General features: G+C 48.5%; 1 protein-coding gene across 1 annotated transcript in view; it reads left to right on the top strand.

Annotated features, from left to right (window-relative positions):
- The window catches only part of stab1 (stabilin 1), a 240,380-nt gene that overhangs the window by 147,083 nt on the left and 80,331 nt on the right, over positions 1-12,966 (top strand). Inside the window, exons 33-34 of the mRNA XM_069937203.1 lie at positions 996-1,103; positions 1,452-1,571. Coding sequence (XP_069793304.1) covers positions 996-1,103; positions 1,452-1,571 — 228 coding nt within the window. The remainder of the gene's footprint in view (positions 1-995; positions 1,104-1,451; positions 1,572-12,966) is intronic.

The following is a 12,966-nucleotide window of genomic DNA, read 5'->3' as shown; positions in this document are numbered from 1 at the left end:
ATGGGTCACGTCTCCAGAATGGAGGACCATCGCCTTCCCAAGATCGTGTTATATGGCGAGCTCTCCACTGGCCACCGTGACAGAGGTGCACCAAAGAAAAGGTACAAGGACTGCCTAAAGAAATCTCTTGGTGCCTGCCACATTGACCACCGCCAGTGGGCTGATAACGCCTCAAACCGTGCATCTTGGCGCCTCACAGTTTGGCGGGCAGCAACCTCCTTTGAAGAAGACCGCAGAGCCCACCTCACTGACAAAAGGCAAAGGAGGAAAAACCCAACACCCAACCCCAACCAACCAATTTTCCCTTGCAACCGCTGCAATCGTGTCTGCCTGTCCCGCATCGGACTTGTCAGCCACAAACGAGCCTGCAGCTGACGTGGACTTTTTACCCCCTCCATAAATCTTCATCCGCGAAGCCAAGCCAAAGAAATCAGGCAGTAAGCCATTAGTTCCACTACAATTAGAGATGAAAAATAAATGACCGGAATACCCAAATCCCAAAAAATGAAGATATCAAATAATTACGGCAGCTTCGTATAGACATTAAACAGCCTGTTAAAAAAGGATGATGGTGTTTGGATCTGGAACTCGGATTGCTGATGAATCAAACAGGAATCTGTGCGGCTGCAGGAGCACTGGAGGCGAATCCATGGACACCTAGTGACTCTGAAGGGACTCTCTTGCTTCTCTTTCTCTCTTTCAGTAAGCAGAGTTGGGCGATGCCTTCTGGCAGGAAGAAGGCAATTTCGTGTTCTGTTCTATTTCTTGACAATAAAGGAATCTTCAAATTGCAATTCCCCAAGTACCACTTCCTCAAATGACTCAGCCAGTAGCATGGATCTGAAATTGAATCTTGGGCAATTATTGTTCATAAAGTGCCTGTTTTCTGGTAAAGTCTGGCACAGGAAAAGCTTTTTTTTTCTTGTGCTGCAGAATAAATCACGTTTAATATTAACTTCAAGTGTAAACACCAATTTTTGTCCTTTTTTCTTTAGCAATACCATCTAGTTGATGAGCTGGAATACTCCAAACAGTACACTGTATTAATACCAGAAGATGCTATACTTGAAGAATACCACAGAGTTGAGAATATCGAGCAGCTGGTACGTTTCCTGTTATTGCCATGATTCTCTGTCGTGATTTTTTTTTCCAATCCAAGTGGACTTCAATCCGTTGGGTGCTGAATGTTCTGTTTGACGGTCTAATTGTGAGGCCTGGATCATTTTAAAGCCAAACCTCATTACCTTTGAGAAGAAAAGGATCTGAACTTTGTGATTCTGTTGGAAGATATAAATAGCGAATGTTCTTTCCATTCCTGTTTAATCAGCATTTTAATGGGACAAAATAGCATGCTGTTCCTGCTGTATTTGCAGGAGCTCTTTCTCGGAGTGTTTGTGCCATATCATTTAGTGAGAGTTGTGCTGTATAAACCATAGTGCTTTCTTTTCCAGGTGAAGTATCATATTATTCCTGGGGAGAAAGTCCTGTATGATAAAATCAAGGATGGAATTCAAAGAAAAACTCTGCTCGGATCATCATATCAAGTAATATTCTACAAGAGGAAAGGTCAGGTATGTCAAGAGGAAAAGATTGGTGAAATCCAGAGTAGGTCCCTTGCAGTTAGAATCAGGGGAATATATAATGGGGAATAAGGAAATGGTAGACCATGTAAATTCTTACTTTAGTTCTGTTTTCACGAGAGAGGATACAAATAACCTCCCAAGGATGTTGGGAAAATAGAGACTCATGCAAGGGAGGAACTGAAAGAAATCAGTATCTCTAAGGACATGGTCTTGGGGAAATTGATGGGATTGAAGGCCGATAAATCCCAAGGGCCTGATAATCTACATCCTAGGGTACTTAAAGAAGTGGACATTCAGATAGCAGATGCTTTAAGAATTATTTTCCAGAACTCATTAGACTCAGGATCAGTACCCATGGATTGGAAGGTAGCTAATGTTACCCCACTATTTAAAAAGGAGGGGGGGGTAGAGAAAAAAGCGGGGAATTATAGGCTGGTGAGGCTTTCATCAGTAGTGGGCAAAATTATGGAATCCATTATTAAGGATGTAATAGCAGAGCATATGACTAGCAGAGAAGGGATCAGACAGAGTCAACGTGGATTTACAAAAGGTAAATCGTGCTTGACAAATCTATTGGAATTCTTTGAGATGGTGACAGGTAAAATAAATGGGGGAGAGCCAGTGGATGTGCTGTGCCTGGATTTCCAAAAGGCCTTCAATAAGGTCCCACATAAACGACTGGCATGCAAAATCAAGGCTCATGGGATTGGGGGCAAGGTATTGATGTGGATTGAGAACTGGCTGGCAGATAGAAGAGAGAGAGTTGGGATAAACGGCTCATTTTCTGAGTGGCAGGTGGTGACCAGTGGGGTGCCACAGGGATCTGTACTGGGACCCCAGCTGTTCACAATTTACATTAATGATCTCGATGAGGGGATTGGATGTAATATCTCCAAATTTGCAGATGACACAAAGCTAGGAGGGGTTGTGTGCACTGAAGAGGGGGTGAGGAAGCTCCAATGTGATTTGGATAAATTGAGGGACTGGGCAGATACATGGCAAATGCACTACAATGTGGATAAATGTAAGGTTATACACTTTGGTAATTGTAGAGCTCGTCGAAAGAATCAAAGACTTGTTGATCCAAACCACAGGTGGTCGACCAGTCCGGAATGATCTAACCTGGCTAGGGACACAACCCTTTAAGGCCCAGACAGTAGGCGTGGCTAAGCTCTCAGCCAATCGCTGTAAGCACAGTCTAGATACTGTAATTATATACACTATGTACATTGGTGATAGATCTGTACTATCACATTCACCACTTCTTGGAGAACTGACCCTGGAAAAAAAAAACAAAAAAACGAGGGAGAGAATGAAAGGAAGGGGTAGGTTAAGGACAGTAGTGGTCAGGGGGTCTGACCATCCGGCATGACCGCCGTGGTGCCAGGATTGGGGTCGCTGGAGTGGTATCGCCAGCGGGCTCATCGGGTGCAACCGCTCCTTCGCTCAATTCCCCAGTCGTGTTGTCGGCAGGGTGGCCCAGGTCATTGGGGTGCTGTTGGTCCTTCTGTTGCGGCATGGGGCCTGGGGAATAAAGAGTTGGGGAAGGTAGGGTTGGGGGGTTTGCTGGGTCTACCGCGTCCTGAGCTAGGTCCCGCACCGAAACAGTGTCCTCCCGCCCATCTGGGAACTCAACGTAGGCATAATGCGGGTTCGCGGGGCGTAGAGTCACTCGGTCGACCAAGGGGTCGTTCTTTGAGTGCCGGACGTGGCGTCGCAAAAGGACGGGGCCAGGGACGGTGAGCCATGCCGGTACAGTGGTTCCTGATTCGGATTTCCTCGGGAAAAGGAACATCCTTTCGTGGGGGGGTGGCATTTGTTGCGGTACATAGGAGAGAGCGGATGGAGTGTAAGGCACTAGTGAGAACCTCCTGCCAGTGCGAGGTGGGGAGACCTTTAGACCGGAGAGCCAGTGTAACCGCTCTCCACACGGTGGCATTCTCCCTCTCGACCTGGCCGTTACCGCGTGGGTTATAGCTCGTGGTCCTGCTTGAAGCGATACCACACTCCAGAAGGTACTGTTGCAGCTCTGTGCTCATGAATGATGACCCCCTGTCACTGTGGATGGAATTAGGGTACCCGATAATGGCGAAAATACTGTGAAGTGCCTGTATCACTGAGGTGGCAGTGGTGTCTGGGCAGGGCACAGCAAACGGGAAGCGGGAGTACTCGTCGATGGCCGTAAGGATGTAGTTATTACAGTTGGTCGACGGTAGGGGCCCCTTAAAGTCTACGCTAAGACGCTCGAAGGGGCGGGTGGCTTTGATAACGTGGGAGTTATCTGGACGGAAGAAGTGGGGCTTGCATTCAGCGCACACCGAACAGGCTCGGGTCATGGAGCGGATCTCCTTGACTGTGTAGGGTAGGTTGCGCGCCTTCACAAAGTGAGCAAACCTAGTGACCCCTGGATGACAGAGCGCCTCATGGAGTTTCTGTAGTCTGTCCATCTGTATGCTGGCGCATGTCCCCCTGGAGAGCGCGTCAGGTGGGTTGTTGAGCTTACCAGCCCGGTACAGGATGTCATAGTTAAAGGTGGAGAGTTCGATTCGCCATCTGCCGATTTTGTCCTTTTTTATCTTACCATGCTGGGCGTTGCTGAACATGAAGGAGACCGCGCGTTGATTAGTTAACAGTGTAAAGCGCCTCCCAGCGAGGTAATGTCTCCAATGATGGCCTGGGCGTCCTTCTCGATCGAGGAGTGTCTACTCTCTGGACCCTGGAGGGTTCTGGAGAAGAAGGCTACAGGCCGATCGGCCTGGTTCAAGGTGGCTGCCAGGGCGAAGTCGGATGCATCACTCTCGACTTGAAACGGGATAGACTCATCGATCGCGTGCAGCGTCGCAACGGCGATGTCGGATTTGATTCGATCGAAAGCCGCTCTGGCTTCGGTCAAGAGGGGAAAGGAGGTGGTCTTGATAAGAGGACGCGCCTTGTCGGCGTAGTGTGGAACCCATTGGGCATAATATGAGAAAAGGCTCAGGCAGCGTTTGAGCGCTTTCTGGGTATGGGGGTGGGGGGTAAGTCCATTAGGGGACGCATGTGGTCAGGATCTGGCATGACTATCCCGTTCTCCACCACGCAACCTAGAATCACGAGTCGTGTGGTCCGGAAGACACACTTGTCCAAATTGTAAGTCAGGTTCAGCCGACGGACAGTTTGAAGAAATTTGTCTAGGTTGGCGTCGTGGTCCTGCGTAGCATGGCCGCAGATGGTGATATTGTCCAGATACGGGAAGGTAGCGGTTAGCCTGTTCTGGTCCACCATCCGGTCCATTTCCCGCTGGAAGACCGCGACACCATTCGTGACCCCGAATGGTACCCTGCGAAATTGATACAGCCGCCCATTCGCTTCGAAGGTCGTGGATGGTCGGTCCTCACAGCGGATCGGGAGCTGGTGGTAGGCCGAACGTAGGTCAATGGTGGAGAATATGCGGTATTGGGCGATCTGGTTCACAACATCCATGATGTGTGGCAGTGGGTACTCATCCAGGAGCATGAAGCGGTTAATGGTCTGGCTATAGTCGACCACCATCCGTAGCTTTTCCCCATTCTTGACAACCACCACCTGGGCTGTCCAGGGACTTGAACTGGGTTCGATGATGCCCTCATCCAGCAATCTATGCACCTCACTCCTAATGAATTGCCTGTTTTCGTAACTATATTGCCGACTTCTGGTGGCCACAGGCTTCCAGCCAGGGGTGAGGTTTGCGAAGAGTGCTGACGGGGCAATCCGGAGTGTGGAAAGGCCGCAGGATTGGCCCCGGGGCATGGGGGCGGGTTGCTCGGGTGCTTCGGGGGTGGGGCGATGGCAGACCGAGAGGGGGGCGTGGGGTCCCCCAAAATGTAGGGACACTGTTCGGAACTGACACTGAAAGTCTAATCCCAGTAACACTGGGGCGCACAATTGAGGAAGGACGAATAATTTGAAGTGGGTGACCGTTGCGTCCTGTACTTCCAGACTGGCGATGCAATACCCCTTTATCCCGGTCGAGTGCGACCTCATCGCTAATGAGATCCTCTGGGTAGTGGCGATAATGTCAAGTCCCCAAAGGAGGGCCAGATCTGGGCGGATAAAACTGTCAGTTGACCCAGAGTCAAATAAGCAACTGGTATAGTGTCCATGCACTTGAATCAGTTCCATTGCTTTAGTGAGGGGATGAGAGCATTGCTGGTTTAGTGTTATAGAAGCAGCCACTGATCCAGATGACAGGAGAGTTCCGCGTGATGACGTCATAGACGTATCAGCGCTGGAGGAGCAGGTTGGAGGACCTCCCGGAAGTGCTGTTGTGGCAGCGTCGGCAGATGAAAGGTAAGTAGTGGGGTTTGTAGTTGCTCGCGGTTGGCGGTGGGTAGGTAGTCGGTCGCGGCGGTCAGCCCCCGGCGGTCGTCAGCGACGGACGCTAGGGTGAGTACCTGGTTGGCCGCGGCGGGTCCCCAGCCGGTCGTGGTGGCCGCATCGGCGGCGGTGTAGGCAGCGGCAGATGGGGAGCAGGCAGCAGCAGCCCCTTCCGGGTTCGGTGTCTCCGTGACGTCAGGTGTTGCCGTGCAGGGGAGCCCTCGCTCTCATTGGATGAGAGCTCTGGGGAAGAAGAGTTTGAATGGGATAGTGGCGGTTGGGCTTCACAGGAGGCACTGTGTTTGCCGGTGGCCATTTTAGACCTACAGACTGCAGCAAAGTGGCCGTTTTTAAGGCACTTCTGGCACCTGGCTTTTCTTGCTGGGCACTGGGACCTGCTGTGTTTTTCCCTCCCGCAGAAATAACATTTTAGGTTCGCAGGGGGCAGTGTAGCAGCAGCCGACAGGCCGTCAGTATCTCGGGGGGTGGTAGGGTAGAAGGGCACTCTACTCACATCAGAACGAGGGGTCCAGTCCCTAGAGAACTCGTGGACTTTAAGGCTGCATCCTCTATTGTGATTGCAAACCGGGCCACGTCCTCTAGTTTTTCTACCCCTTGCTTGAGCAAGCGCAGCCTCACTTCGTTCGATCGGAGCCCGGCCACATAGGCATCCCGGACGAGGTTGCTAGTGATCTCGGCAGCAGTTTTGTCAACACAGTTACAGTCCTTGCCCAACGCCTTTAATACTTGTAAATATGCCCTGCTGGACTCGCCGGGCTTTTGCTTCCTTGACGCAAGCACGAGCCGGGCATGAACTCTGTTCACCGGTTGCTCATACAGTTCTTTCAGTACCTTTATGGCTGCAGTGTAAGTGGTCTCATCCTGGATGTTCTAGGAGACTCTCAAGGACACCATAAACAACAATGCTGTTAGACGCTGGTTATCCTCCTCCACCCAAATGAATCTCAGGAAGTTTTCAAAGTTCAGCAGCCAGAATTTAAAGGCTTTGAAGGCTGTAGCCGACTGTGGGTCAATATCAAGTTTTTCTGGCCAAGTCAAACGCTCCATCCCTTTAAAAAAAATTCTTTTTTCTTTTTGCTAATAAAATTGTAGAGCTCGTCGAAAGAATCAAAGACTTGTTGATCCAAACCAAGGCTTTTATTAGCAAAAGACAGGAGCTCTTCACAGGTGGCCGACCAGTCCGGAATGATCCGACCTGGCTAGGGACACAACCCTTTAAGGCCCAGACAGTAGGCGTGGCTAAGCTCTCAGTCAATCATTGTAAGCACAGTCTAGATACTGTAACTATATACACTATATACATTGGTGATAGATCTGTACTATCACAGTAAGACAAACTGGAGGGCAGATTACTATTTGAATGGCAATAGATTGGGAGATGGGGAAGTGCAGAGAGACCTAGGGGTTCTTCTGCACCAGTCTCTGAAGGCGAGCATGCAGGTACAGCAGGCGGTTAAAAAGGCAAATGGAATGTTGGCCTTCATATCAAGAGGGTTTGAGTCTCGGAATAAGGATACCTTACTTAGAGAGCCTTGGTGAGACCCACACCTGGAGTATTGTGTGCAGTTTTGGTCGCCTTATCTGAGGAAGGATGTTCTTGCAATGGAGGGAGTGCAAAGGCGATTCACCAGGCTGATACCTGGAATGGCAGGAATGACTTATGAGGAAAGATTGCGCAAATTGGGATTGTACTCGCTGGAGTTTAGAAGATTGAGAGGGGATCTCATAGAGACATATAAAATTCTGGCAGGACTGGACAGAATGCATGCGGAAGGGATGTTTCCAATGGTGGGGGAGTCCAGAACCCGGGACCATGGTTCGAGGATAATAGGCAAACCATTTAGAACCGAGATGTGGAGGAATTTCTTTACCCAGAGGGTGGTGAATCTGTGGAATTCATTGCCACAGAGGGCAGTGGAGGCAGGTTCATTAAATATATTTAAGAGGGAATTAGATCTATTTCTTCAGTATAAGGGAATTAAGGGTTACGGAGAGAAGGCGGGACGGGGTACTGAACTTTTAAGATCAGCCATGATCTCATTGAATGGCGGAGCAGGCTCGAAGGGCCGAATGACCTACTCCTGCTCCTATCTTCTATGTTTCTATGGAACAAGCTTTGTATCTGCATGGTAGCTATTCCACTGTTACATCAATTGCAGGTGCACAAAATGATGCAATGTATAACTGCAAGTTAAATGCCACTAGAAAGCATAGCTTTGTGGAATTGTGGAGTCATGCACCTATTCTGTTAAAACTATCCATCTAAACCTTTGCCTGAGTCCCATATTTTTTTCCATTTCTGTTGTTGAATCATTTCTCACCATCTTTTCAAACTGTGCACTCTTGATTATAAAAAATAATTCTGCTCATCCCCCAACCCTCTCTGCATCTCTTCCCAATTAATGCTGTAACCTTAGCCTGCAGCGTCACCTTGGATCCTCATCGAGTCTGAGGCAGACTGTGCGGCAGGCACGGTCCCGAGAGCAGCAATGGATGTTGATGGTTCTCATTCTGTGACCCTGCTCTTCTCTGGTGCACTTTACCTTGTAATCATCCTCCTCTAAAGGTGATACAACCTTACCATTGTATAGATCAAAGCCAATGTGTTGTGGTTCACAGTAGGTCACCTTCTGTTTGCTGCTAGTACTTTGTTCATTTGCTTCAATCCATTAGATCAGAAGAAGAGGACAAAAAGGAATATTTAAAAGTTCATGTGTGTTTTGGACTTATTCAACTGTCAATAAGCCAAAAATAAATCTGTGCTCAACTACGTAATGGGCTTTAAAAAATAATTTGGCTCCTGCAGACATTTAGGAAGTTGGTAAAGATGTGCTCAAGCAACACCAAAATTAACCCATGTAGATGCAAATTTGATCTGTGTATTTTTTTTTAAGCAAAGTTATTAGAGTTAGATTTAATATCCTTTTAACTAATTATTCTTTGGCTGTGAACATGTTATAACAGGGTTCGGTCCTTAATATGATCATACTAATGCCTTGATAGGCTCTAGAAATTTCTTATCCTGTAACTAACCTCATTGAGTCTGAAATTACATTAATTGATATTAGCCCTTTTATTGTTTTCTGTTGAGGCAATAACATGCTTGTTCGAGCCCCCTGAATTTGTATTTTTTTTTGTTTGGTTCACAGCTATTAAATCCCAAAAGAGAGGGCAGCTGTTCTTTAACATGGAGGAGGTTGGTTTTCTCTTTGCAGCTGCTTTCTCATGAGACTGTGGTTGAGCTAATGTGTTCGATCACTTCTCCTGTGTACAGACAATAATTTAGGAAGAACGTTTTAAACAGTAAGTTGTGTTACTGTTGCTCTCGTTTTTTTTTAGCTGAATGAATTGACATGGAACATTTGATGCTCATGTTGCTAAAAGATTTTTGGTTTCTCTTGCTAAAGTGTACATTATCAACAAGATGGGTATTTATTACCTGTCCTTAGTTGCCTAGAGAGAATCATTAAGGGGCTTTTTTGTTGAAAATTAGAATATTTGTGGCAGGTTGCTTTATCTGAGTAATTTGCTGACCTGTTTCAACATGCTAAAAATAATTAAGTACATTAGTTGAGATTTATTTTAAAATATACTCATTCACAGTTAGTGGCATCATTTCCTGTTGCCCTTTAGTAGATGGTTATAGCGTGAATAAAAGCTCTCAGGACTGGAGGGAGAACAAAGGCTTTTATTAGTTTATAACTGGGGGTAGGGTTTCACAGTAGTCATCAGAAGGGTTTAGGCAGGAAACTGGGGGGGCAGGGCCAACCATCAGCACAACACTCTAACAGTGAATCCCAGTTCACTGCATTCACCCCTTCCTGTAGAATTAGGGTCTGTGGATGAAGACAGAGAACATGGGTTCAGAGAAGAAAAAAAGTAAAAAAAATATAGTTATTTACAAATTTACACATTTAAGCGGTCCGAGGGTCTGGAGATCCCGGTGGAGCACTTCAGCATCAGAGGGCCTAGGACTCCTTGGGTCACCGGGTCCCCTTCTGAGGGAGGAGAGGTGGGCTGGGTCTCCGACTCAGTGGTGGAGGGGGATGCACTTTCCTCCTGAACCAGATCCCTCAAGGCTGACTGGAAGTGGCGAGTATGAGCTCCGTGGCTTGAGGCAACGGACCCTCTGTTCTGTCGGGTGCCAAGTCCCTGATGGAGACGGTGTCCTCCCTGCCATCTGGGTACTCCTTGTAGGCGTATGTGGGATTGGCGTGGAGCAGTTTCACCCTATCCACCAGGGGGTTGGTCTTGCTTTTCCTCATGCCCTTCCTGAGAAAGACTGGACCAGGAGTCGTGAGCCAGATTGGGAGTGTAGTTCCTGATGCTGATCTTATTTCGAAATTGAATAGGAGCTCGTGAGGAGTAGCATTGGTCATGGTACATAGTAGTGACCGAATGGAATGGAGCGCCATAGGGAGGACTTCCTGCCAGTGTGAGTCTGTAAGGCCTTTTGACTTCAGGGCCAGTTTGACAGCCTTCCAGATTGTGGCATTCTCCTTTTCAACCTGCCCACTCCCCTGGGAGTTGTATCTAGTAGTCTTGCTGGATGCGATGCCCCTCACCAGCAGGTACTGATGTAGCTCGTCACTCATAAAGGATGAGCCCCGATCACTATGAATATGGCTGGGATACCCAAACAGAATGAAAATGGAGTCTAGGTCCTTTATGACTGACAAAGTGGACCTGTCTGGACATGGAACGGTGAACGGGAAGTGGGAGTACTCGTCAGTGATAGAGAAGAAGAAAGTGTTCCTGTTCGTAGAGGGGCGAGGTCCCATAAAATCATCACTGAGCCATTTGAAGGGCCTGGATGACTTGATCAGGTGTGCCTTTGTGGGGTGGTAGAAGTGCGGCTTGCTCTTTGCACAGATCTGGAAAGACCTGGTTATTTCCCTGGTGTCTTCCATGGAGTAGGGCGGATTGCGCGCTTTGACAAAATGAGCCATGCGGGTGACCCCTAGAAGGTGGAGTTCGTTATGCAGGGGCTGCAGTTGGCCGGTGTGTGCTGAGGCACAGCTTCCTCTGGATAAGGCATCTGGAGGGTCATTAAGAGCTCCTGTCCGATAGGCAATATCATAACTGTAGGTGGCGAGCTCAATCTTCCACCTAGCAATCTTGTCGTTTTTGATTTTTCCCCTCTTGACATTATTGAACATGAATGCGGCCGAGTGCTGGTCAGTGAGGAGCGAACAGGGGGAAGGGGACCAGAATACTCCAAGGTCATGCTTTTAAGGTGACACAGAAAGTCAAGACCCAACAACACCAGAGCACACAATTCATCAAGTACAGACAGGCGAATTTTACAAAATTCCCCCCCTTCAAATGACAAATGCACTATACAATGTTGTTGAATACGCGTAGAATATGAATGAGATGCAAGGAATATTCGATAATTGGAAGGATACATCTTTAGTTTGTATTCCTGCATAGTCTGTGAGTCTATGTAGCTTTCAGTAGAGCCTGTGTTGATTAGGCATTTAGTGGAATATCCGTTTACCTTCACAGTCACTATGGAATTGCTGAGCTGGTAAGGCCTGTCCTGATCTAGATCCATCAAGGCCAGGGCCTCGGAGACTCCATACTCCTCACTCGAGTGGCCCCCACTGTCCTGGGTTGCCCTGCATGGGTAAGATGGCATCGGCCTCAAGGTGTGCCAAGATGGCTGCTCTCATTCCTCCAATGATGATGGCGCTGTTTTAATTTGAGTCGTGGCAAGATGGCCGCTGAGCCTTTTCGCACAGTTTCCTCACTGCCACCCTCCATCGGTGTGTAGCATAGCAAGTGGGTTTCGGTGAATTCGGGGCAGACAGCTTTGTGCTGGAATTGGATCCAGGATCCGTGCAGGTGTGAACTTCTCCGGCCTTCCCCTTGCACAGCAAACCCTCATCTAATGTCCTTTCTTGCCACAGCTGGAGCAAACAAAGTCTTTAGCTGGGCAACGAGATCAGGGGTGCTGGCTCTTGCCACAGAAAAACCACTCCCTAGCATGGGAGCGCTCCCGAGCACAGGAAGCGACAGCCGTTAGGGCAGGGGTAGTGGAAGCAGCCGGTCCTTGAAGGGGGTCACCTGGGTGAGCAAGCTCACTGGCTTTGAGGTCATCATTCTTGAGCTTGACCTGTTCCAACAATTTGGCCAATTCAACATGACTAGCAAGGTCCTTCTTACTCGACTCTAGCAGTCGCTGCCTCATGTACTTCGAGCAGACCCCCACAGCTAGAGTTGCCGGATCTGTTCTTCTTCACAAACGTGGCCTGTAGCTGCTTCGTACCTGCACTTCTTGGCAAGCGCCCACAGATCCAGCAGGTAGTCATCGATGGTCTCTCATGGCTGTTGGCGATGTAGAGTGAGTTGGTGCCTCCCTAGGACCTTGTTTTGTGACTTCAGGTTGTGATGCACTGTTAGACAAAATCAGACACACACAAGGTAAAGACTGAACAACTGGCTTTAATCCACAAAAACCTCCACAGAGCCAGGCTGGCTGTGGCTGCAGCAACTCAGTGTGAGGCCTCGGGAGGCCAGCACAGGCTTATATCCCGAAGGGTGATTGACACCCGACCGGGTGGTGCTTGATCCATTTAGGCTGACTGATTAGCAGCCGGCCAGGTGTTGTCCTGTCCCCTTATACTCCTGCAGGTACAGAGGTTGCCCCCTGCAGCAGGCTGGTTGTGTACCAAGACTTCAACACCTCGATGGCAGCGTCATATGTAGTGCAGTCCCTGATGACTGCATACCCTTTCGTTCCTAACTTCGAAATGAGTGCGGATCTCCTGAGTTCATTGGTGTGGAAGACATCTCTGGTCGCGTTCAGGTAGGCCTAGAAGCAGTCAAGCCAGTACATGAACTCCTCAGCTGCATCGGGGGACAGAAGGTCTATCAGCAACATACCTGGCTTGAGTAACGCTCCCATCTACTAGGGAATAAGCTAATAAAATTGTAGCGTGAATAAAAGCTCTCACACCTGGAGGGAGAACAAACCCTTTTATTAGCTTATAACTGAAGGTAGGGTCTCACAGTAATCTTCAGA

Source organism: Narcine bancroftii, chromosome 5, assembly GCF_036971445.1.
Source record: "Narcine bancroftii isolate sNarBan1 chromosome 5, sNarBan1.hap1, whole genome shotgun sequence".
Taxonomy (NCBI): Eukaryota; Metazoa; Chordata; class Chondrichthyes; order Torpediniformes; family Narcinidae; genus Narcine; species Narcine bancroftii.
This window is presented reverse-complemented; position numbering and strand designations above follow the sequence as displayed.